The sequence below is a fragment of the Acipenser ruthenus genome, chromosome 15 (genome assembly GCF_902713425.1).
Source record: "Acipenser ruthenus chromosome 15, fAciRut3.2 maternal haplotype, whole genome shotgun sequence".
Taxonomy (NCBI): Eukaryota; Metazoa; Chordata; class Actinopteri; order Acipenseriformes; family Acipenseridae; genus Acipenser; species Acipenser ruthenus.
Genome location: NC_081203.1, coordinates 17,466,510 through 17,485,671, shown reverse-complemented (window position 1 = coordinate 17,485,671; position 19,162 = coordinate 17,466,510). Strand labels below are relative to the sequence as shown.

The 19,162-nt window shown below is 45.1% G+C and overlaps 1 protein-coding gene across 4 annotated transcripts in view; it reads right to left on the bottom strand.

Annotated features, from left to right (window-relative positions):
- The window catches only part of LOC117422380 (tau-tubulin kinase 2-like), a 73,326-nt gene that overhangs the window by 7,736 nt on the left and 46,428 nt on the right, over positions 1-19,162 (bottom strand). For 3 of the 4 annotated variants that reach the window (XM_034927739.2, XM_034927740.2, XM_058987242.1), the window contains 5 exons: positions 18,908-19,033; positions 15,143-15,300; positions 13,946-14,147; positions 12,359-12,573; positions 10,170-10,713 (listed from right to left, as the gene is read on the bottom strand). In XM_034927739.2, coding sequence (XP_034783630.1) covers positions 10,170-10,713; positions 12,359-12,573; positions 13,946-14,147; positions 15,143-15,300; positions 18,908-19,033 — 1,245 coding nt within the window. The remainder of the gene's footprint in view (positions 1-10,169; positions 10,714-12,358; positions 12,574-13,945; positions 14,148-15,142; positions 15,301-18,907; positions 19,034-19,162) is intronic. The other variant, XM_058987241.1, reaches the window with a different exon arrangement.

Here is a 19,162-nt window from a genome sequence, read left to right as displayed (position 1 = left end):
AAAAAACCCAGAGGCTAGAAAGGATTTAAACTAGGCAGGGGGGTGATTGGGAACCCAAAATCAGGTTCTAGTTAGGGCTAAAGGAATAAGCCACATAGAATAAAACATGAAAATGCCTGTGTAAATGCCAGAAGCATCGGAAATACATTGTTAGAACAAGAAGTTTAGTCCTAAAGATTTTCAGAAGAATTTCACATGCAGGGCATAAACTATTCCAAAAAGCTAGACTGGACAAAAGAGGAGGAGGTGTAGCTCTATATGTTAGGGATGGGCTAGACGTAAAAAAACATTGACTTATCACAGACTATTAACCAAAGCGAGTCAATGTGGCAAGAGCAGGTAGATAAAAGCACTAAAGTCTTTTCTATTGGAAATAAGCCATTCCAGGTTTTACTACAAGCTTGATTAGCCACATTGTGGAAGCTCAGGTGTGTTCTATTAAACTCATAGCAAAACCAGGAATGGATGAAACTGCTATGCAATGGGAGTCTTATTTCCATCCCTGCCCAGGTCAGAATAGAAATGATGGCAAATTATTATATGAAGCAATTAGAAATGCATGAAGGGGCAAGAATGCTGTAGTCCTGGGTGATGTGGTACAGTAGAAACTGAAGTGACTGATGCAGTAAATGACTGCTTCCTGACCCAGTGTGTCAAAAAACAGACAGATCAATGTTAGACCTGGTTTTCACAAACACCCAGGACATGCTGTGTGATACAGAAGAAGTTGAACCACTGAGGTCAAGGGACTAAGGCCCTGTCCACACTATGCATTTAAACCATATTAGTTTCTTTTAAACCGGTTTAAAAGTGCTAAGTGTGGTGAGCATCTCCACTACAGAGAGTTTAATACAGGACTAGAACCGGACTCGAGAACAGCTCAAGAAGTAGTCTCGAGTCTGGTTCTAAATTAGATCACATCCGGTAGTGTGGTTTGTTAGAAGTGTGGACGGTAGAATACCAAACAACATTTTTTGTGTATCCTCCAATATCCCAAAAAGCTCTTTGATATGTTTGGCGCATGGACATTGCAAATAGAATAGGTACAGGCGCCTGAAGGACTTGCTATCAGTGTACACTCTTACTGGGTAGTCTATGGTGACAAGAAAATCTGTCAGGACATCTCTGTTAAACTATGTGGAAAATAACAAAAGCACAACGATAAATTAGGCGACTGCAAGAATGAAATGCGAGTTGAAAGTAGATCGGGATGAGCAATTAACGTAATTTGTCAGCTCTGTCAGAAATAAAAACAATGCGAAACAGATTCAGGCTCAGTCAAGATATGAAGGTAAAGACAAGTGACATTGTTTTGTAACAGCTTTGTTGAGTTTAATCAAGAAACAGATACCTCTGTGAAATAATGTATTCCAGAGTATATTTTCTTTTTGTGTGGGGTTTGAAACATATGCACATTCCGAAAGATGCTACAAAGCTGATGATTATGTGCACTATTCATATAAAACATTTCTTCCTAATTGACAATTGTTCAATAATGAGAGTAACTGAACTCTAATGTGGTAATTGACATTTATATTAATAGGCTACATTGTGTATGAGTTCGCTGGTGTGTCGTCATGAGTTCCGAGTCTGAACCTGAAATCCCATTGACACAGATGACATTTTGTGTTATAAGTGAAGATAACAACGAGGACTTTGTTTTAAATTTAGACCATGGTGGCATTAGAAAAATAAAAGGAATGAAAAAAACAAAGGAGAAAGCGGAAAGTAAGCGTTTTGCTGCACCTAAAACGGATGAAGAAGTTAATATCTTTGCAAGCGATCCATTTTCTGGAAGTACTCGCGCAAAATGTAAATGGGCTGTGAATCTGTTTGAAGTTTGGTTAAATGAAAGGAATTCAAAAGCTGACTTTAAATCTGAGATACGTGTAATTAGTGGAGATTTAGTCAATATGGATAATGCTACTTTGTCATACAGCCTTAGATGTTTTGTGACAGAAGTAAGAAAATGTAACGGAGTGGAGTACTGTGGTAATTCACTATACAAACTTGTAATGTGTAGACAGCATTTTCTAAGACTGCAGGGACGCACTTTAAGTTTGTTAAATGACCCAGAGTTTGAAAGTTTTCGCAGTGTTGTTGATGGGAAAATGAAAATGTTGACCAAATCAGGAGTTGGTTTGCATAAAAAGAAAGCTAAAGTTATTTCCGAAGCACAAGAAAATATATTGTGGGAAATGGGACTTCTTGGATCCGATACACCTGAAAGCCTACTGAACACTCTGCTTTACCTGTTTGGAATACATTTTGCTCTGCAGGCAGGGCAAGAGCATCGTAATCTAAGGATCGGAGTTAATAGTCAGCTTCAGTTAGGAAAGGACTCGTTTGGACGTTTTTTAAAATATACAGAAGACGTAACAAAAACAAATAGAGGTGGTCTACAACATCGCAAACTGGAGTGCAAGGAAGTCGTTGCATACGAGAACAGCAGCCCTGACAGATGTGTGGTGCGACTGTATGAAAAATATATGGGACTACGGTATGTTTTTTTTATTTCTTTATTTTTTTATTATTGTTTTAAATTTATTTATTCTAAAACTATTGGGCCGTTGCGCTGTAACTATCGTACATTGTCACGTGTTTATAAAAATGTGTGGTAAAAATAAGGATGTTTTTCTTTATTTGTAATATCATTTTATATATTCATTGTTTTTATTCTATTTACAGATCAAAGGATGGGAAATGTGAATCCTTTTACCTGCGGCCTTTGCGTACTGTTAAATTCAAATCAGTGGTATGGCGACCAACCAGTTGGCATTAATCAATTGACCCAGATTATTGGGAAAATGTGCAAAAAAAGCTGGGTTTGAAGGATTTTATTCTAATCATAGTTTGAGAGCTACAGCTGCTACACGTTTGTTTAATCAAGGAGTTGATGAACAGTTAATTTGTGAAACAACTGGGCACAGAACGAATGTGGTACATTCATACAAGAGGACAAGTGACGAGCAAAAACATGAGATTTCTGAAATACTGCAGAGCAAGAAACCAAGAAGTGGATCGATTTTTGATGATGGGGTTACAAACGTTAAATGTGGTGACATTTGTGGTGATCTTGAACCTATTGAGAAGAAATGTGAAATCAGAATTAGAAAGGGGGATGTTTGTGTGGAAGTGAGTTTGTAATGATTTTTTTTTCTTTTTTCATGCATTTAATTAACACGTTAATAAGCCTGTAGCCTGCGTAATTATTTATTTTTCAGTACTGTGTGCTGAAATTGGAAATCAATTATGTTTAAACGGTATAAAAGTAAAGCTAATTGTTATTATAATTGCTGCTTATTAAAAAGACACACACTTTTTTTTGTGAATTGTTTGTGACTGTGGTTTGTTAACGAATCCCCAGTTTTCTGTGGATTCGTAGCTCAAAGTGTGGATTCGTTTATCAACAATACATCTGCCCCGCACTCCCCTTCTCTTCAAAGCCACACTGCCACTTTAGTTAGACGATTCGTAGATATAATCCACTGAAAGATCAAAGGGTGACGTCACAGAAATGTTTTAAAAATGGGATAAACCACGGTTTATAATCCAGTGTCTCGTGCCTAACGGCACTCGAAACGGTGGATTATTTTACAGATTCAACACTTACCGTGGTTTATCCCTTACGTAAAAAATTTTGGAATAAATTACTTCCAGTCATTATGAAGTATGATATATATTTATATTAATTTCTTCTTTTTCATATAAAATCTATATTTTTCAGAGCAGCCATAAAGTTAATGAAGGCACATTCCACATCAGTTTGCACAGCTGTATGTCACAAAGACGGCCGGAGTGGGTGGCGTCAGACCAGAAACAGGAACACAAACGACAGAGAGATGGGGTTTTGGTGAGGCTGAACGCGTGATCGCGTTCAGCATTTAATAAACAGAACAGAAAATAAAAGGTTGGAACAGACAAAAACACTGGACACGGCACTACACGCCAAAATAAATAGACATACAAAACGACTAAACGCTAAACAGACGGTGCAGGACAGACAGACGAACACGGTGAGTACAAACACTTCTATTCTTCTTCTTATTATTATTACCTCCGTCTCCAATCCCGTTCTCCACTCACTGAACACCAACCACGAGTGACTAAACGTGCATCTATTTATACTGTTGTGCTGGGATTCAATTACTAATTAATTACTCACTTGAATCCCAGCACGTGAATTCATTACGTGAAACCCCATGTTCACATATTATATTTTAAATGCACGTGCGTGATGTGCAATCCCGTGCCTAAATACAAATATACACTTTTTAAATACACGTGAAACACAGACCCGTTTATATCCCGTGTACCAATCTATACACCAACATTTACACACGCAACACGCAACACATAACACAAATGCACACAGGGGCGGGGCGCTTTGCCACATATACCCCCCCTTGTGCGCAGCACACATGGCCTCAATGGCCACCTCCCCCCTTAAAAATCCAGCAGTCCAGGACAAAGTCTCGGGCTGGGAAGGGAGGCTTCAGTGGGCCCATGGCTGGCCATGCTGTCAGCACCCCTGCCGGTAGTGGCACGGCTGACAGCCTGTTGGTCCCGTCCTGCAGCGAAAAAGCTGCGGGGGCAGGTGGTCCCCCGACCTCCCCCTTCTTCGTAGCCGGCAGCTCCCTCCTGTGGGGCTCCGGCCACAAGAACTCCTGCAGCGAAACTGCTGCTGGGGAAAGTGGTCTCCAGACCTCGTCCCCCTTCTTTGTAGCCGGTAGCTCCCTTTGGTGGGGCTCCGACCACAGTACTGCCGGCAGCGAAGAAGCTGCAGTGGGAGCAGGTCTCCGGACCTCCCCCACGATCTCCGGCAGCGAAACTGCTGCAGTGGGAGCAGGTCTCCGGACCTCCCCCACGATCTCCGGCAGCGAAACTGCTGCAGTGGGAGCAGGTCTCCGGACCTCCCCCACGATCTCCGGCAGCGAAACTGCTGCAGTGGGAGCAGGTCTCCTGACCTCCCCCACTTTCTTCGTGGCCGACAACTCCCCTTGGTGGGGTTCCGGCCACAGTACTTCCTGCTGCGATGCGGAGCAACTAGCAGCCCCAAGCAATGCGGCACGGCTGGCAGCCCCAGGCGAGGGTGAAGCGTGGCAGGGAGTCAGGACCAGCCGGGATGCGGGTGTTGGCCCTCTTCTCGGCCTCTGCGACCAGGCGATTCTTACCCATGCTTCCCTCAGCAGCCTATGCAAGGGCTGCGGAGGGCCGCCAGCTTCACGCCCTGGTCTTTCTGGTGAAGGGAGAGGCAGCTCCTGCTTCTCTCCCCCTGATGGTGATGGAGGCAGAGGCAGCTCCCGCTCCTCTCCTCGTGATGGTGGGGAAAGTGATACCAGCAGGCATTCATCCTCTGCTGGTGGGGGAAGTGATACCAGCAGGCATTCATCCTCTGCTGGTGGGGGAAGTGATACCAGCAGGCATTCACCCTCTGCTGGTCGACAGGGACCCAGCAGGCATTCACCCTCTGCTGGTGGACATGGCGGAGGCAGAGGCAGCTCCTGCTGCTCTGCTGCTGCCGGTGGAGGTGGCGGAGGCAGAGACAGCTCCGGCTGCTCTGCTCCTGCCGGTGAAGGTGGGAGCAGCGTGTAGTCTCCTGGCGACGGAGGTGGGAGCAGCATGTCGTCTCCCCCTTTTTCAGGGGACTGGTGCTGCTCTGCCTCTCTTGCAGGGGACTGGTGCGGCTCTGCCTCGGAAGGGGAAACCAGCAGGCATTCTTCCTCTGCTGGTGGAGGTGGGACCAGCAGGCATTCTCCCTCTGCTGGCAGCTTGGTTCCTAGGGTTATGGAAGCCCCGACTTTCCTCTCTTTGGGCTGTGGACGCACCGACTCCTCCCTTTTGGGCTGTGGACGCACCGACTCCTCCCTTTTGGGCTGTGGACGCACCGACTCCTCCCTTTTGGGCTGTGGACGCACCGACTCCCCCCTCTTGGGCTGTGGACGTTCGGGCTCCCCCCACTCAGACGTTGGACGTTCGGGCTCCTCCCACTCAGGCGTAGGACGTTCGGGCTCCTCCCACTCAGGCGTAGGACGCTCGGGCTCATCCCACTCAGGCGTAGGACACTCGGGCTCCTCCCACTCAGGCGTAGGACGCTCGGGCTCCTCCCACTCGGGCGTAGGACGCTCAGGCTCCTCCCACTTGGGCTGTGGATGCTCAGGCTCCTCCCACTTGGGCTGTGGACGCTCAGGCTCCTCCCACTTGGGCTGTGGACGCTCAGGCTCCTCCCACTTGGGCTGTGGACGCTCAGGCTCCTCCCACTTGGGCTGTGGACGCTCAGGCTCCTCCCACTTGGGCTGTGGACGCTCAGGCTCCTCCTCATAACTGCGGAAGGGACAGTTGGCGAACAGATGATCCTGGTCGCAGAGGAGGCACCCCGGCGTTGGCTTGTTAGATCGCCGTGGATGTCTGGCCCTTAGGCGGCACTCCTCCTCCCTGTCCTTCACCTCTTTATCCTCCTTCCATCCCATTTTATTTATTTATATATATTTTTTTTCGTAATCCAACTTTTTTTTTTTTTTTTTCAAAAAAATGCGGTTCCTGCTCTGGCCTGAGTCCTGGAGGCGCTGTCGATCCCACGCAGGACACCACGTGTCACAAAGACGGCCGGAGTGGGTGGCGTCAGACCAGAAACAGGAACACAAACGACAGAGAGATGGGGTTTTGGTGAGGCTGAACGCGTGATCGCGTTCAGCATTTAATAAACAGAACAGAAAATAAAAGGTTGGAACAGACAAAAACACTGGACACGGCACTACACGCCAAAATAAATAGACATACAAAACGACTAAACGCTAAACAGACGGTGCAGGACAGACAGACGAACACGGTGAGTACAAACACTTCTATTCTTCTTCTTATTATTATTACCTCCGTCTCCAATCCCGTTCTCCACTCACTGAACACCAACCACGAGTGACTAAACGTGCATCTATTTATACTGTTGTGCTGGGATTCAATTACTAATTAATTACTCACTTGAATCCCAGCACGTGAATTCATTACGTGAAACCCCGTGTTCACATATTATATTTTAAATGCACGTGCGTGATGTGCAATCCCGTGCCTAAATACAAATATACACTTTTTAAATACACGTGAAACACAGACCCGTTTATATCCCGTGTACCAATCTATACACCAACATTTACACACGCAACACGCAACACATAACACAAATGCACACAGGGGCGGGGCGCTTTGCCACACTGTATTATTTATTGTTTAAAACACAGAACATTGTTTGGAAGAAATGTGTTTTCTCTCTCACTCGCTCCCTCACCACTTGCTGTTCCCTTTTCATATGGGATCGGCAGCGCCTGCGTTTCAGATAAACCTTCCCCTTACCTGGTTAGTTTGAGACACAGTCACTTCCTCTGTACCGTCATCACAATCTCAAAGCTAACATGTAAATGAGGCCACACCCCGAAGGTTATGCCGATCCTTGGCACTAACGCAGACGGATAAGGACGGGGCAAAGCATGCCACCAAAACCGCATTACAGGGCAAAGGCAGTTTGCTCCTGTTTGCGCCGTGTTTTTTCATCAAAATCAGGGGCAACGGGTTTTGCCCTTGTGTTACAGGTTAGCCCTGTCATCAATATCGGGCCCTGAGTGTTTGACAACTGCCATGTTCAGCTGAAGAATGATGCTAATTTAAAAATCAACATTAAAACTGAAATATAACGAAGAAAATAATTCAATTGGAAGCTTGAATATCAAACTGTTCATTGACAATGGCATAAAAGGCTTGGCAGCACTCAAAACACACAAATCACTTAGTAACCCAGACTATAGTAATTCATGCACAAGAGCTTGCACACTATTTCCAAGCAGACTACATAGGCTACTGGGAATACCAGCATCAGCCAAACGCCACAGTATAGCCAGGATTCCAGCTAGGATGCACAGTGCTCAAATCATTCTGCTAGGTGTGCAGTGTCAGCGGGCTTCATCGGAATTGGGTTTATATTTTTAGAGTTATCGGTACAAAAAGGTCTGCCCTGTTTTTTTCCCTTCAATATATATTTTTAAATACAAACCATTTTCATGCTCACATATACATATTGTATTTGTTGCAGATCCAGTGTTCTATGCTCTGTATAAACCTTGTATTCAGTATAAGGAGGATCATCAAGTGAAAAATATCACCAGCGAGCAGTCAACATAACCAGACATGTAGGACTGCAAAATATGATGTGCAAATACTGAAACCAGAAACCCTCTACAAGCCAATACCCTAACCCTAATCACCATGTGCATTCCTTTACATTCTGCCATTAAATAAATATGCACGTGCTAAAACAGGTCTAACCAGATACAGTATGTTAGTAACATACATCTCTCACGAAGGATATAAATATCAGATTACAGCTTCCACGATAAAAATCCAAAACACTGAATCTCGTAATAAATGTATAATGGAAGTATGAAAAAACATGGATGTTACTAAGAGTGTTAATATGTTTAAAAATCATCCGAATGTTAAATGCTTAGAATTCTAAATTCTATCAGAAATATAAATGTGAAAAATAGCTTTAGTTTTTATACAATAGTAACTATAGAGTGTCAGGTTATGTATTTAATATTCATACTCTGTACCTTATACACATCAGTGTTGTACACGTAGTCTTGACCCACATTAACACTGTGGTCATGTAATTTAAACTCTTGTAATGGGTTATTGGAGCGGTTACAAACATTCCCAATGTGTAAAGAGTTTAAATGTTAGAAAATGAAACAGAATAGAACGTCCCTAGACATAACAAAGCTTCAAATACTTCAGGTAGATCGTTAGCAGTTCCTACTTGATTTCTTGCAAGTTTGTATAACATTATCACTGTGTTTTCCTTTACCAAATGAACTGCAGTAAATTGTTGTAAATACACAATGGCTTTGCAAAAACACCTACACTCCCCTTACAAGCTGCTTATTACTGTAACTGATCTGAAAAATCAATTGAAAAAAGGAAAATGTAAACATAACGCCAGATAAAGCCCTATTGATCCCTCAGGCTCATTTACACCGTGACTCCATTCGGCCTCTCAGGCAGTGAGTCAGCCGGGTCCCTGCAGGACAGAAGTGCTGACCGAAGCACTCTCTCACTTTCACACCATCCCCACAGGGGTACGAGATCAACGCTGTGGATCTCTGTATTTGCATCTACTCAAGAGTTCAGGACAGAAGTGCTGACTGAAGCACACTATCACTTTCACACCATCCCCACAGGGCTACGAGATCAACGCTGTGGATCTCTGTATTTGCATCTACTCAAGAGTTCAGGACAGCATGGAAGCAGGCTGACCCATTCTCCTCCTCCCTCACTGAACTAACCTGGAGGCCACTATCAAAACATTCATTATTAATAGTGATGGCAGAGGCGGACTAGTCCTGTTTGAATACTTGTTAAAAATCCAAATCAATATTTTATTATCTGTTAGCTTTTCAACATGTAATTAAACCACCACAAAAGTTTCAACTATTCAATTAAAGAGACTGAGAAAGACTTCTCGTCCAAACATTTGTCACTGAATTTATTAAGTTTCTTTTCGCATTTCTAAATTTAGTACCACTGGGTGTTTAATTTGGATTATAAAACCAGCACATTGTTCTTGTACACCTGTGAAATAAATACTTCCTTGTCTTTGGCCAGCACTCGCCAGCTGTTCTGTGAATGGAACACACAAACACTTGCCCATTACTTTCATTATTCATAGAAATCGGATCATTGTTGAAAGTGCCAGCACCTGGAGGATAATTCCTGTGAATATATTACTATTTACTGTTCAGGAGCATGAAAGAATTGAAGAGCAGGACATGTTTGAATTTGTGCAGGCTGTTTAATTAACACAAATGTGGTTTTGTAGTCATCTTTAACCGGTGGCTTCTCAACAGAGTTTGCCCTTTATTCTTGTAATTCAACACGTTCTCAAACAAATGTCAAGATGTTTTAAGTAAGTGCAAAGACAAAGGGGAATAAGGCATCAGTATAAACCTAGCAAGAAACTACTTGATTGCTGGAAGCAGTTAAATGAACATTCCAAACATCATTGTATTTCAAATTTTGGCTTAAGAATTGAAAAATCATTATAGGAGTGAATGTAAAATCTGTGCAGCCCTATTTATCCCACCTTTCTAATCTTAACCCCCCCTCTCCCAGCCCCTGCTTACCTGCGTCAGGGCTCCCTCTGCCAGGGCCTCTGCAGGGCTAGTGGGGGTGATGGGTGGAAGCTGGCCTCCCACGCTCAGCTCCAGACGGTCAGTCCTGAGCCCGAGTGCAGGCCCCACGTGGCCCTTCCCCTCGGCGCTCTCCTGCCCTGATCCGGGGGCATTGCCAGGCTGCTCTGTGGACGGGGACTCCTCTGCCAGCTGCAGCACCTCTGGCTCCTCGTCTGAGGGGCTGCTGGTTACTTTGGTTCCCTGTATAGAGGCCCGGAAGTCCTGAAGGTCATGCTCCCGGTCTACTAGCACCCACTCCCGGGAGTCCACGTCTTGCCGGCCAGAGCTCAGATTGAGGGCCACGAAGCCACTGCTGGCAGCTCCTTCGCCCTGCTCCTGGGACACAGGGGAGCCCAGCTTGGAGCCTTCAGGCAGGAGCTCCTCGTCATAGTGCCACACCCTGTCCGAGCGGCCTGTGCCTGTGGCTCCACCCTGCTGGGGAAGAGGTGTCGCCGCTGCCTCCTTATCCAGGGCTTCTTTTGGCTTCACAGAACTGCTAACACAGGAGAAAGGAAAAGTGAGTCAGAGGAAGAGAGGGAGGGGGTCGTTGGAGATGAGAGTAATAACTGAGCAGATGGGGAATGCTGTAGATTAACTTTTGCACAGTAATTTTGCAGTTTTTCCATGGGGTTTTTCCATGGTTATACTATGCATTTATCACAGTTTACCATGGTTTGCCAATTTTTTTTAATATGCTTTTCCATACTGCTCAGAGTTTTACAATGCTTAACTACAGTATGCTGTTAACTTTTAATATGGGAAACTTTTTTGTGAGGGAGCTATGTGTGCGAGGGAGCCGTGTGTGCGAGGGAGCCGTGTGTGCGAGGGAGCTGTGTGTGCGAGGGAGCTGTGTGTGCAAGGGAGCTGTGGGTGAGGGGAGCTGTGGGTGAGGGGGGAGCTGTGGGTGACGGGGGAGCTGTGGGTGACGGGGGAGCTGTGGGTGACGGGGGAGCTGTGTGTGACGGGGGAGCAGTGTGTGAGGGGGCTGTGTGTCAGGGGGAGCTGTGTGTCAGGGGGAGCTGTGTGTGTCAGGGGGGAGCTGTGTGTCAGGGGGGAGCTGTGTGTCAGGGGGGAGCTGTGTGTCAGGGGGGAGCTGTGTGTGACGGGGGAGCAGTGTGTGAGGGGGCTGTGTGTCAGGGGGAGCTGTGTGTGTCAGGGGGAGCTGTGTGTGTCAGGGGGGAGCTGTGTGTGTCAGGGGGGAGCTGTGTGTGTCAGGGGGGAGCTGTGTGTCAGGGGGGAGCTGTGTGTCAGGGGGGAGCTGTGTGTCTGGGGGGAGCTGTGTGTCTGGGGGGAGCTGTGTGTCAGGGGGGAGCTGTGTGTCAGGGGGAGCTGTGTGTGTCAGGGGGGAGCTGTGTGTCAGGGGGGAGCTGTGTGTCAGGGGGGAGCTGTGTGTGACGGGGGAGCAGTGTGTGAGGGGGCTGTGTGTCAGGGGGAGCTGTGTGTGTCAGGGGGAGCTGTGTGTGTCAGGGGGAGCTGTGTGTGTCAGGGGGGAGCTGTGTGTGTCAGGGGGGAGCTGTGTGTGTCAGGGGGGAGCTGTGTGTGTCAGGGGGGAGCTGTGTGTGTCAGGGGGGAGCTGTGTGTCAGGGGGGAGCTGTGTGTCTGGGGGGAGCTGTGTGTCTGGGGGGAGCTGTGTGTCAGGGGGGAGCTGTGTGTCAGGGGGGAGCTGTGTGTCAGGGGGGAGCTGTGTGTCTGGGGGGAGCTGTGTGTCAGGGGGAGCTGTGTGTCAGGGGGAGCTGTGTGTCAGGGGGAGCTGTGTGTGTCAGGGGGGAGCTGTGTGTCAGGGGGGAGCTGTGTGTCAGGGGGGAGCTGTGTGTCAGGGGGGAGCTGTGTGTGACGGGGGAGCAGTGTGTGAGGGGGCTGTGTGTCAGGGGGAGCTGTGTGTGTCAGGGGGAGCTGTGTGTGTCAGGGGGGAGCTGTGTGTGTCAGGGGGAGCTGTGTGTGTCAGGGGGGAGCTGTGTGTGTCAGGGGGGAGCTGTGTGTGTCAGGGGGGAGCTGTGTGTCAGGGGGGAGCTGTGTGTCAGGGGGGAGCTGTGTGTCTGGGGGGAGCTGTGTGTCAGGGGGGAGCTGTGTGTCAGGGGGGAGCTGTGTGTCTGGGGGGAGCTGTGTCAGGAGCTCTGTGTGGGGAGCTGTGAGGAACGCACCATGCCTCCAGGAAGCGCTCTGTGCTGGGCTTGGGCTCCAGGGTGAGCCTCCTCTCCAGCTCGAAGCTGTGGATCGAGCGCAGTTTCCTCAGCAGGGGGGCTTCCCGGTCTGACTGCACGGTCTCCGAGCGCACCCGGACAGGAGAGCCCATGCTGGGCCCCGCATGTGGACTGTTGTTCCCCTGGTTCTGACTGTGCTCCTCCTCTGTGGCAGCCTGGGTTGAAAAGACAGCAGAGAAGAAAAGCAATGTTAGGGAAAGGTGCGGGACTGGCAGCCCTGAAGCCCCTTGTCTGTCTGTCCAGAGGAAGCTGTGAAAGGAAGGAAGCTGTCTGTCTGAAGCTATAAACAGGTGACAAAGAATATTACTAGGCATGTCTGACATTGTATAATCCAAAAAGGACAGGATGCTGCTAATTATACAAGTGCTGAAAAATAGCTATTTGAATAACTTTTCATATCCTATGCTACAGAGGGCGTAACTTTGTTTATTTATGTGTAATATGCAACAATAAATATACAGCTTTTACACCGAGGCAGTCGTCTGACCCAAATTCTCCACTCAGTCACGCTGTACATTCGAAGGAGGCAGACGCACTCTTGTCCCCTCTGTAGTTATGATTAGCACGTTATTAGCCAATCATATTCTTCCATTTCTTCTGATGGCTTGCATGGAACGCTGAGTAAAGCCGTCTAAACAATAGCCAAGTGTGACATGCCTCCTCTCCCCTTTTGCCTGTTTAGCCAATCATCGGCTATGTGCCCACATCGATGACCTCGGTTTGCTAATACTGACGAGAGTGAAAGGAACGAAGCGTGGTTTAGAAGGACGTAGCGAATGCCTCTAGATGAATTCATTTACATTGTAATACAGAAAAAAATTATAATTAAGAGTACTGTTTCTGTTTGTTTCTTCAAATTGTGATCAAATTGTGAATTGCTTATTAAATAGATACGTTTCATATGTACAAAACTGTATATCATTATTTTGTTGGTCATTTATTAAGTTTAGCAAATTAAGTCAATAGGACGTGCCTTTCTCCAGCCTTTGTTTAGAAAATATTTTCATCGCATTGTCTTGAGCAAAACACAGACCTTAATAATAGAATAATGCATACTGTGGCAGTATAGCATACATTTACATTTGTAAGCCTTCGTACTTGCATGATGAACTGTATACCCTGACATTAAGTATTCCATGTATTTGTGGATGGTTATCATACCGTGCACATTGTATTCCAGCAGTAGTAGCAGCAGTACTTGTAATTGAAGTCATCAGTGCAAGCACTTTTCAATTCCTCAACAATGTCTTGTCAGTAAGTGCAGTGTTTATGTTACCTACAGCAGTGAGAGAAATACCCTTTTCCTGCCTGTTGGAATCAAACATGTTTCTCGGAGGTTCAAAAAGGAGGGCTGAATAAGGCACAAGCCGAGACGTCTGTTAACTTGATTTCCTATAAGCTTCTGATTGACCTTGTTGAAGTTATAGATGAAGTACCCTGATGGCTTCTGTTAAATCCAGCAGTGTTAACTTCCTGCTATACCCAGAGCCCCCCATTCCTGTGCGCCTGCAGGACGAGTCCCCCTACCTTCCAGACGGGGGCTCTGATGCGGTTGCGGTTGCGGTCCAGCTCCTCCCACACGTCTGTCTCCTGGTTCCGGAGCTGGTGTCCTGGCGAGCCCGGCAGTCTCTCTGGACAATTCTCCCCGTCGCTCAGCTGCTCGTCCTGCAGCACCTCGTCAGTGTTCTCCCTTAGCAGGTCTCCAGGCATCAGGGAGGCATTGGCCATCCTGCAGTCAAACACCAGCACACACATTCACATGTAGGCTCATACATTCATACAGAGAATATCGAACAGGGTGCTGTACCATATAATATCCACTCCAGGAGAGGCTTTGCTGATTAACCAGGTATAAACTTAGAATTATAAATAGCTTTGGGAGTTCATGCAGTGTGTCACCTATAGTAACTGTGCTCACATAGTGTCTTTATATAAGTCTGCCATGACCCCATACAAAAAGCCATTACTGAAGTATTGTTGAAATACATCAAGGAAGTACAGTTGATTTTTACAGTATAAACCAGAAATACATGAAAAATCTACTTTTTGTATTATTCTAAATAGAAACTCTACAAAATCCTGAGTGCAATGCACTGTAGCCAGGACATATTGGTCTTGTCCATTCTCTAAAGAAGCGGGCAGCAATTATTGACTATTTGATTACAAAGGCATGCTTGAGATGTACCTGTTTAATAGGGCAGGTATACATTAAATACATAAAAAAAAACAGTCTGTCTGCTTGAATGGAATGGTACTGGGTCTGGCCTGGGTGGTATCTGTGTGTCTGTGAAGAGTGTGTGTGTGTGTGTCAGTGCGAGTGTGTGTGTGTGTCAGTGTGTCTGTGCGAGTGTGTGTGTGTCAGTGTGTCTGTGCGAGTGTGTGTGTGTGTCAGTGTGTCTGTGCGAGTGCGTGTGTCAGTGTGTCTGTGCGAATGCGTGTGTCAGTGTCTGTCAGTGTCAGTGTGGCTGTGCGAGTGTGTGTCAGTGAGAGTGTGTGTGTGTCAGTGTGTCTGTGCGAGTGTGTGTGTGTGTGTGTCAGTGTGTCTGTGCGAGTGTGTGTGTGTGTCTGTGTGAGTGTGTGTGTCACTGTGTCTGTGCGACTGTCTGTGTCAGTGTGTGTGTCTGTGAGTCTGTGCGAGTGTGTGTGTGTCAGTGTGTCTGTGCGAGTGTGTGTGTGTGTCAGTGTGTTTCAGTGTCTCTACACAGTTTTGGATGCGGTACCTACCCCAGTGCTGCGGGGGTTTGTCTGGTGTGGAGCTGGGGGGTGTTGGAGGTGACATTGATGGTCAGTGTGCCGTCAGTCCCGGTCCTCTCCCAGTCGTAAGGATCATTCTCCACCACACCGAAGGTCTTCATGCTGTTTTCAAACACCGACATCAGCAGCTACACAGACAGACACAGCACACACATTTCAATACTAAACACTTTGATAGCTGTGTTAATGGAAACCACTTCCAGGACCTGTATACATTTAGAAACATAAAACTGAAACATATTGTGACATTATAGCAATGCTCTGATCCCGAATACTGGTTGGAAGGGGTAGGCAGTTAAATATGCCAGCAGACCTGCCACTTGAACAGCGCGTCAATGAGTACAGTCAATTCTCAAGAACACGAATTTCAAGGGACCAAATACAACGGTATTCCTATTATCAGGAGTCTAAGCCAAATGCATCCTGTCAGTTATTATTGAAGTTACAGTAACACTGAAAGCAAATTTCAATTACAGAACAATGAAAAGTACTAAAAGTATTGAGAACGTTACTGAAAATAAAGTGAACATTAAAAAAGTATACATTGCAAATTCACTGCACTTGCAATCTGCATTCTGATCAAGGGCATTTTTAAACCAACCACAAAAGGCATCCTCAACATTAGGCATTTCCCTATATCCTTTACACTCAGCTGTTCGAACTAGCGCATTTCATTTCATTCAAACTTTTCTTCCCTGGGAGGACTCCAATATAATTTGCACTAACAAAAAATGAATGAAAGTATGGCTTCTGTTTCTATGAATTCCATTTTTTCAGTGCTTCTTTTTAGCTATTTTCGAGTTTTATAAAAATCATTTTTCCAGGGCTTTATTATATAATGTATGAAATTATAGTTTTCGGTAACTTTCCAAAATTCTTGGCCGTTTTTTTCTGTCATAATATGAATAGTAACTAGACAATACTTGCACACTTCAATTGTACCTTCTTTTCTTTGCTGTCTTCCACAATGAAATCCTTATGGTCACGGGCACATACTTCTGGGGTTTTTGTGCGTTTAGGCATTTCTTTACATTTCGCCACAATTTGCAATTCTGTTTTAAATTCCATGACCGTGTGAATACTTCCTCTCAAATTGTAATATAGCTTTAAATCTCGTGAGCAAGAACAATCCTCAGTTTCTTGTACCCCCATTTTAAATCTCGCAAGCGTGTTAGAATCCTCCAATAGATACGTAGGAATTTGCTGTCACTCAGTAGTTGGGGGTGGGTTTAAAGTATTCAGAACGAATCAAAGATAGATACAAGTCAGGAATGAGGGACACTGCCCAGATGCACTGGGAAGATTTTTTGTTTTTTTTGTAGGTTACTTTATTTAGCTTTTTCACTGGGAAAAGGGTCAAGTCAATGTGAATTGAGTAACCATTTCTATTGCTTTTTGGTGGTTATTGGCTATACACCGATTTAATTTTAGTTTTATTGGTTTATAGCGGTGTGACAGAGAGCGAATGAATCCTAGTCAACAATCTCCCTCCCGACCTGTGAGGGCGCTGTGTAACAGGAACAATTTGCCCCGGACTGGATGGCTTTGCAGCTCATTCCAGGGTCAGTCGGAAGCTGGCCATCCATGAATGGGGCGGAGCCATAATACCAGAAGTCATCGCCTTAATACGGTAAACGATGTGTCAGTCACGGATTGGAGGAGATGTGATTGAACTCACTACCGAAGAGGGCGGGACTGAAGGTACATCAAGGGGTATGGCAAAGCAATCTGTTCCTCTGTTATGGTTATGGAAATGACCTGGAGGAGTGAAAAGGAAACCGTGAGTGTTTTGCATTGTATCTGTCTGTTGAATCTCTGTCACCTTTGTAACAGAAGACTGAAATCCGGATGCTGTCGCTAATCAGCCAGCATCAAACCCGGACTACACTGTACTACTGTTTCACTGTCGCTGTATAATTCACCACTTGCACCAAGGAGCACTCCCTATTGGACTTGATCGTGTGTGTGTTTAAAAAAGAGTGTCTCTTTATTGTCGTTATTATTATTTCGGGACTGAACCCCACAGTTTTACTGACTTTACACATAGTTGTATATAGTCAGAGTTATTATTTAAAGCAATTAATGAAGCTTCGTTTTCACCACTTGAACTGTATCACTGCATCACTGCTACACCTGTGCACTACAAACCACTTTGCCAAAATCGGTTAAAACCAAAAATCAGAAGCCCTAATTATAAGATGTAATTTACAATAATAAGCAACTGCTAAATTTGGCCAGGGTCGTGTAGAAAACTCATAGTATCAGGAAATGTGTCTCATCTGAGTTTGTTTTATGGAGAATTGACTGTAATTGTCTAAGTTAACATTATTATTTGAATTCTACAAGATAATGAAAGCCAATGGCTTTTCCACCCAGACTCAAAGGAATCCAGCTGGGACTGACACACTAGCATTGTTGCAGCAGCTACAGCACTTCATTCCTGTCTCTCCCAGCTGCTGGTCAAGGGAAGCAGACTAGAACAGCTGAATGCTGAACTTCACATGCAGCCAATTCAGAAAGACTGTGGCTTTATCATTTGTTTTGATAAAGCCAAGGGCTATGACTGATCTGAGCTGTTTTTCCACTGCAAAGATCTCAGTGTTCACCCATCTTCTCAATTGACTAAGAACCCAAATGGGAGAATTTCACTTGAGAGAAATGCAGGTACAGTGAGACAGTGACGATGATAATTTATGGGATTTAATCATCAATTATTACAAAATCATTTACTTTATTAACGTATGTATCCATGTAATGACAATTGGCAGAGTTACAAAACTGCACAAAGATAAATGATTTCTTTTCTTTTTTAATTTTTTTTTTATGAAACAGAACCAGTTTCCAGGTCCATGTCTGTTCTGTTCTGTTCCTTAAGGAAGCAGTGTGTGATAATATTTGTATTTTATCATACTATTACCATAAACAAATTCCTTATGGATAACCCTTATGCTAGTCAGACTAAGAGAGAAAACAATTATAGAATCATGTGTGCGTTTCAGGCAACCCGTTTTGAATTGGGTCAATCTCTCAAATATATTTCAAATTGTTTGTACAGTATGTACATTTTAACAAATGCAGTGGTTGGTATAGGTTATGTGTAGGGCTGTATTCTTTTCATGGTAAATGCTAAATTGTTCAATATTTCATTTTCAATGTCCACCTTTTAAAGACATTGTATGTTCACCATAAGTGAATTATCAAACAAAATAAAAACATAAAAAATATAACACCCGTGAAATGTCCCCTTCTTGTACTGGACAGAGCAATCTTTAGCAGAAATATCTTTGATGCAGCTCTTGTCTTTTTTGTTGAAGACATTGTAAAGAAATCACACAGCTCTATGCAGTGTGTTCAAACTAAACTGGCTGCCAGGTTCCTAAATGCAGGGTAACAGGCGGCACGTCAATAAGGCAAACATTTGCTGTATTTATTTTTAAATGATAAAAATATGTTTATCTACACTATTCTTTCAGAAATGGGACTTTTCACGGGGAACTACATATTACACAGCAATGGGTACATTTACAGGAAAATGTAAAATCTGTGACAACCGTGAAAGAAATACAGCCTAAATCATGTGTTTCTGTCCCTGTTTTGAGACCCAACACACATAATCTAGAACATAGTTTATACTGCAGTCCTGTCAATAGCATAGACAGAGAGCAGCTACTCTGTGAGCAAAAGATCATTGCACTCAAAATGGTGGATACCAGTTCAGATCTCATGTGGTTTTACCGTGTAGTTGGGCTTTGTGAAGTAGTCCAAGCTGAGGATGTGATCGAGGAAGACGGTGAATTCAGGAGGAAGGTGCTTCAGCATAAGCCGGTGGTCGTAGGTGTCCTTCAGCTTCCCCACTTGCTCCTGGGCGAGGGGGAGGGGGTGGGGGAAGGGGGGTGGAAAGAAAGTGTTATCAAACAGCTCTCAGGGAGATCCTTTAAGGTCAGCTCCACCAACCCCAAACACCACTGATTTCAACCCATAGTTGGGACC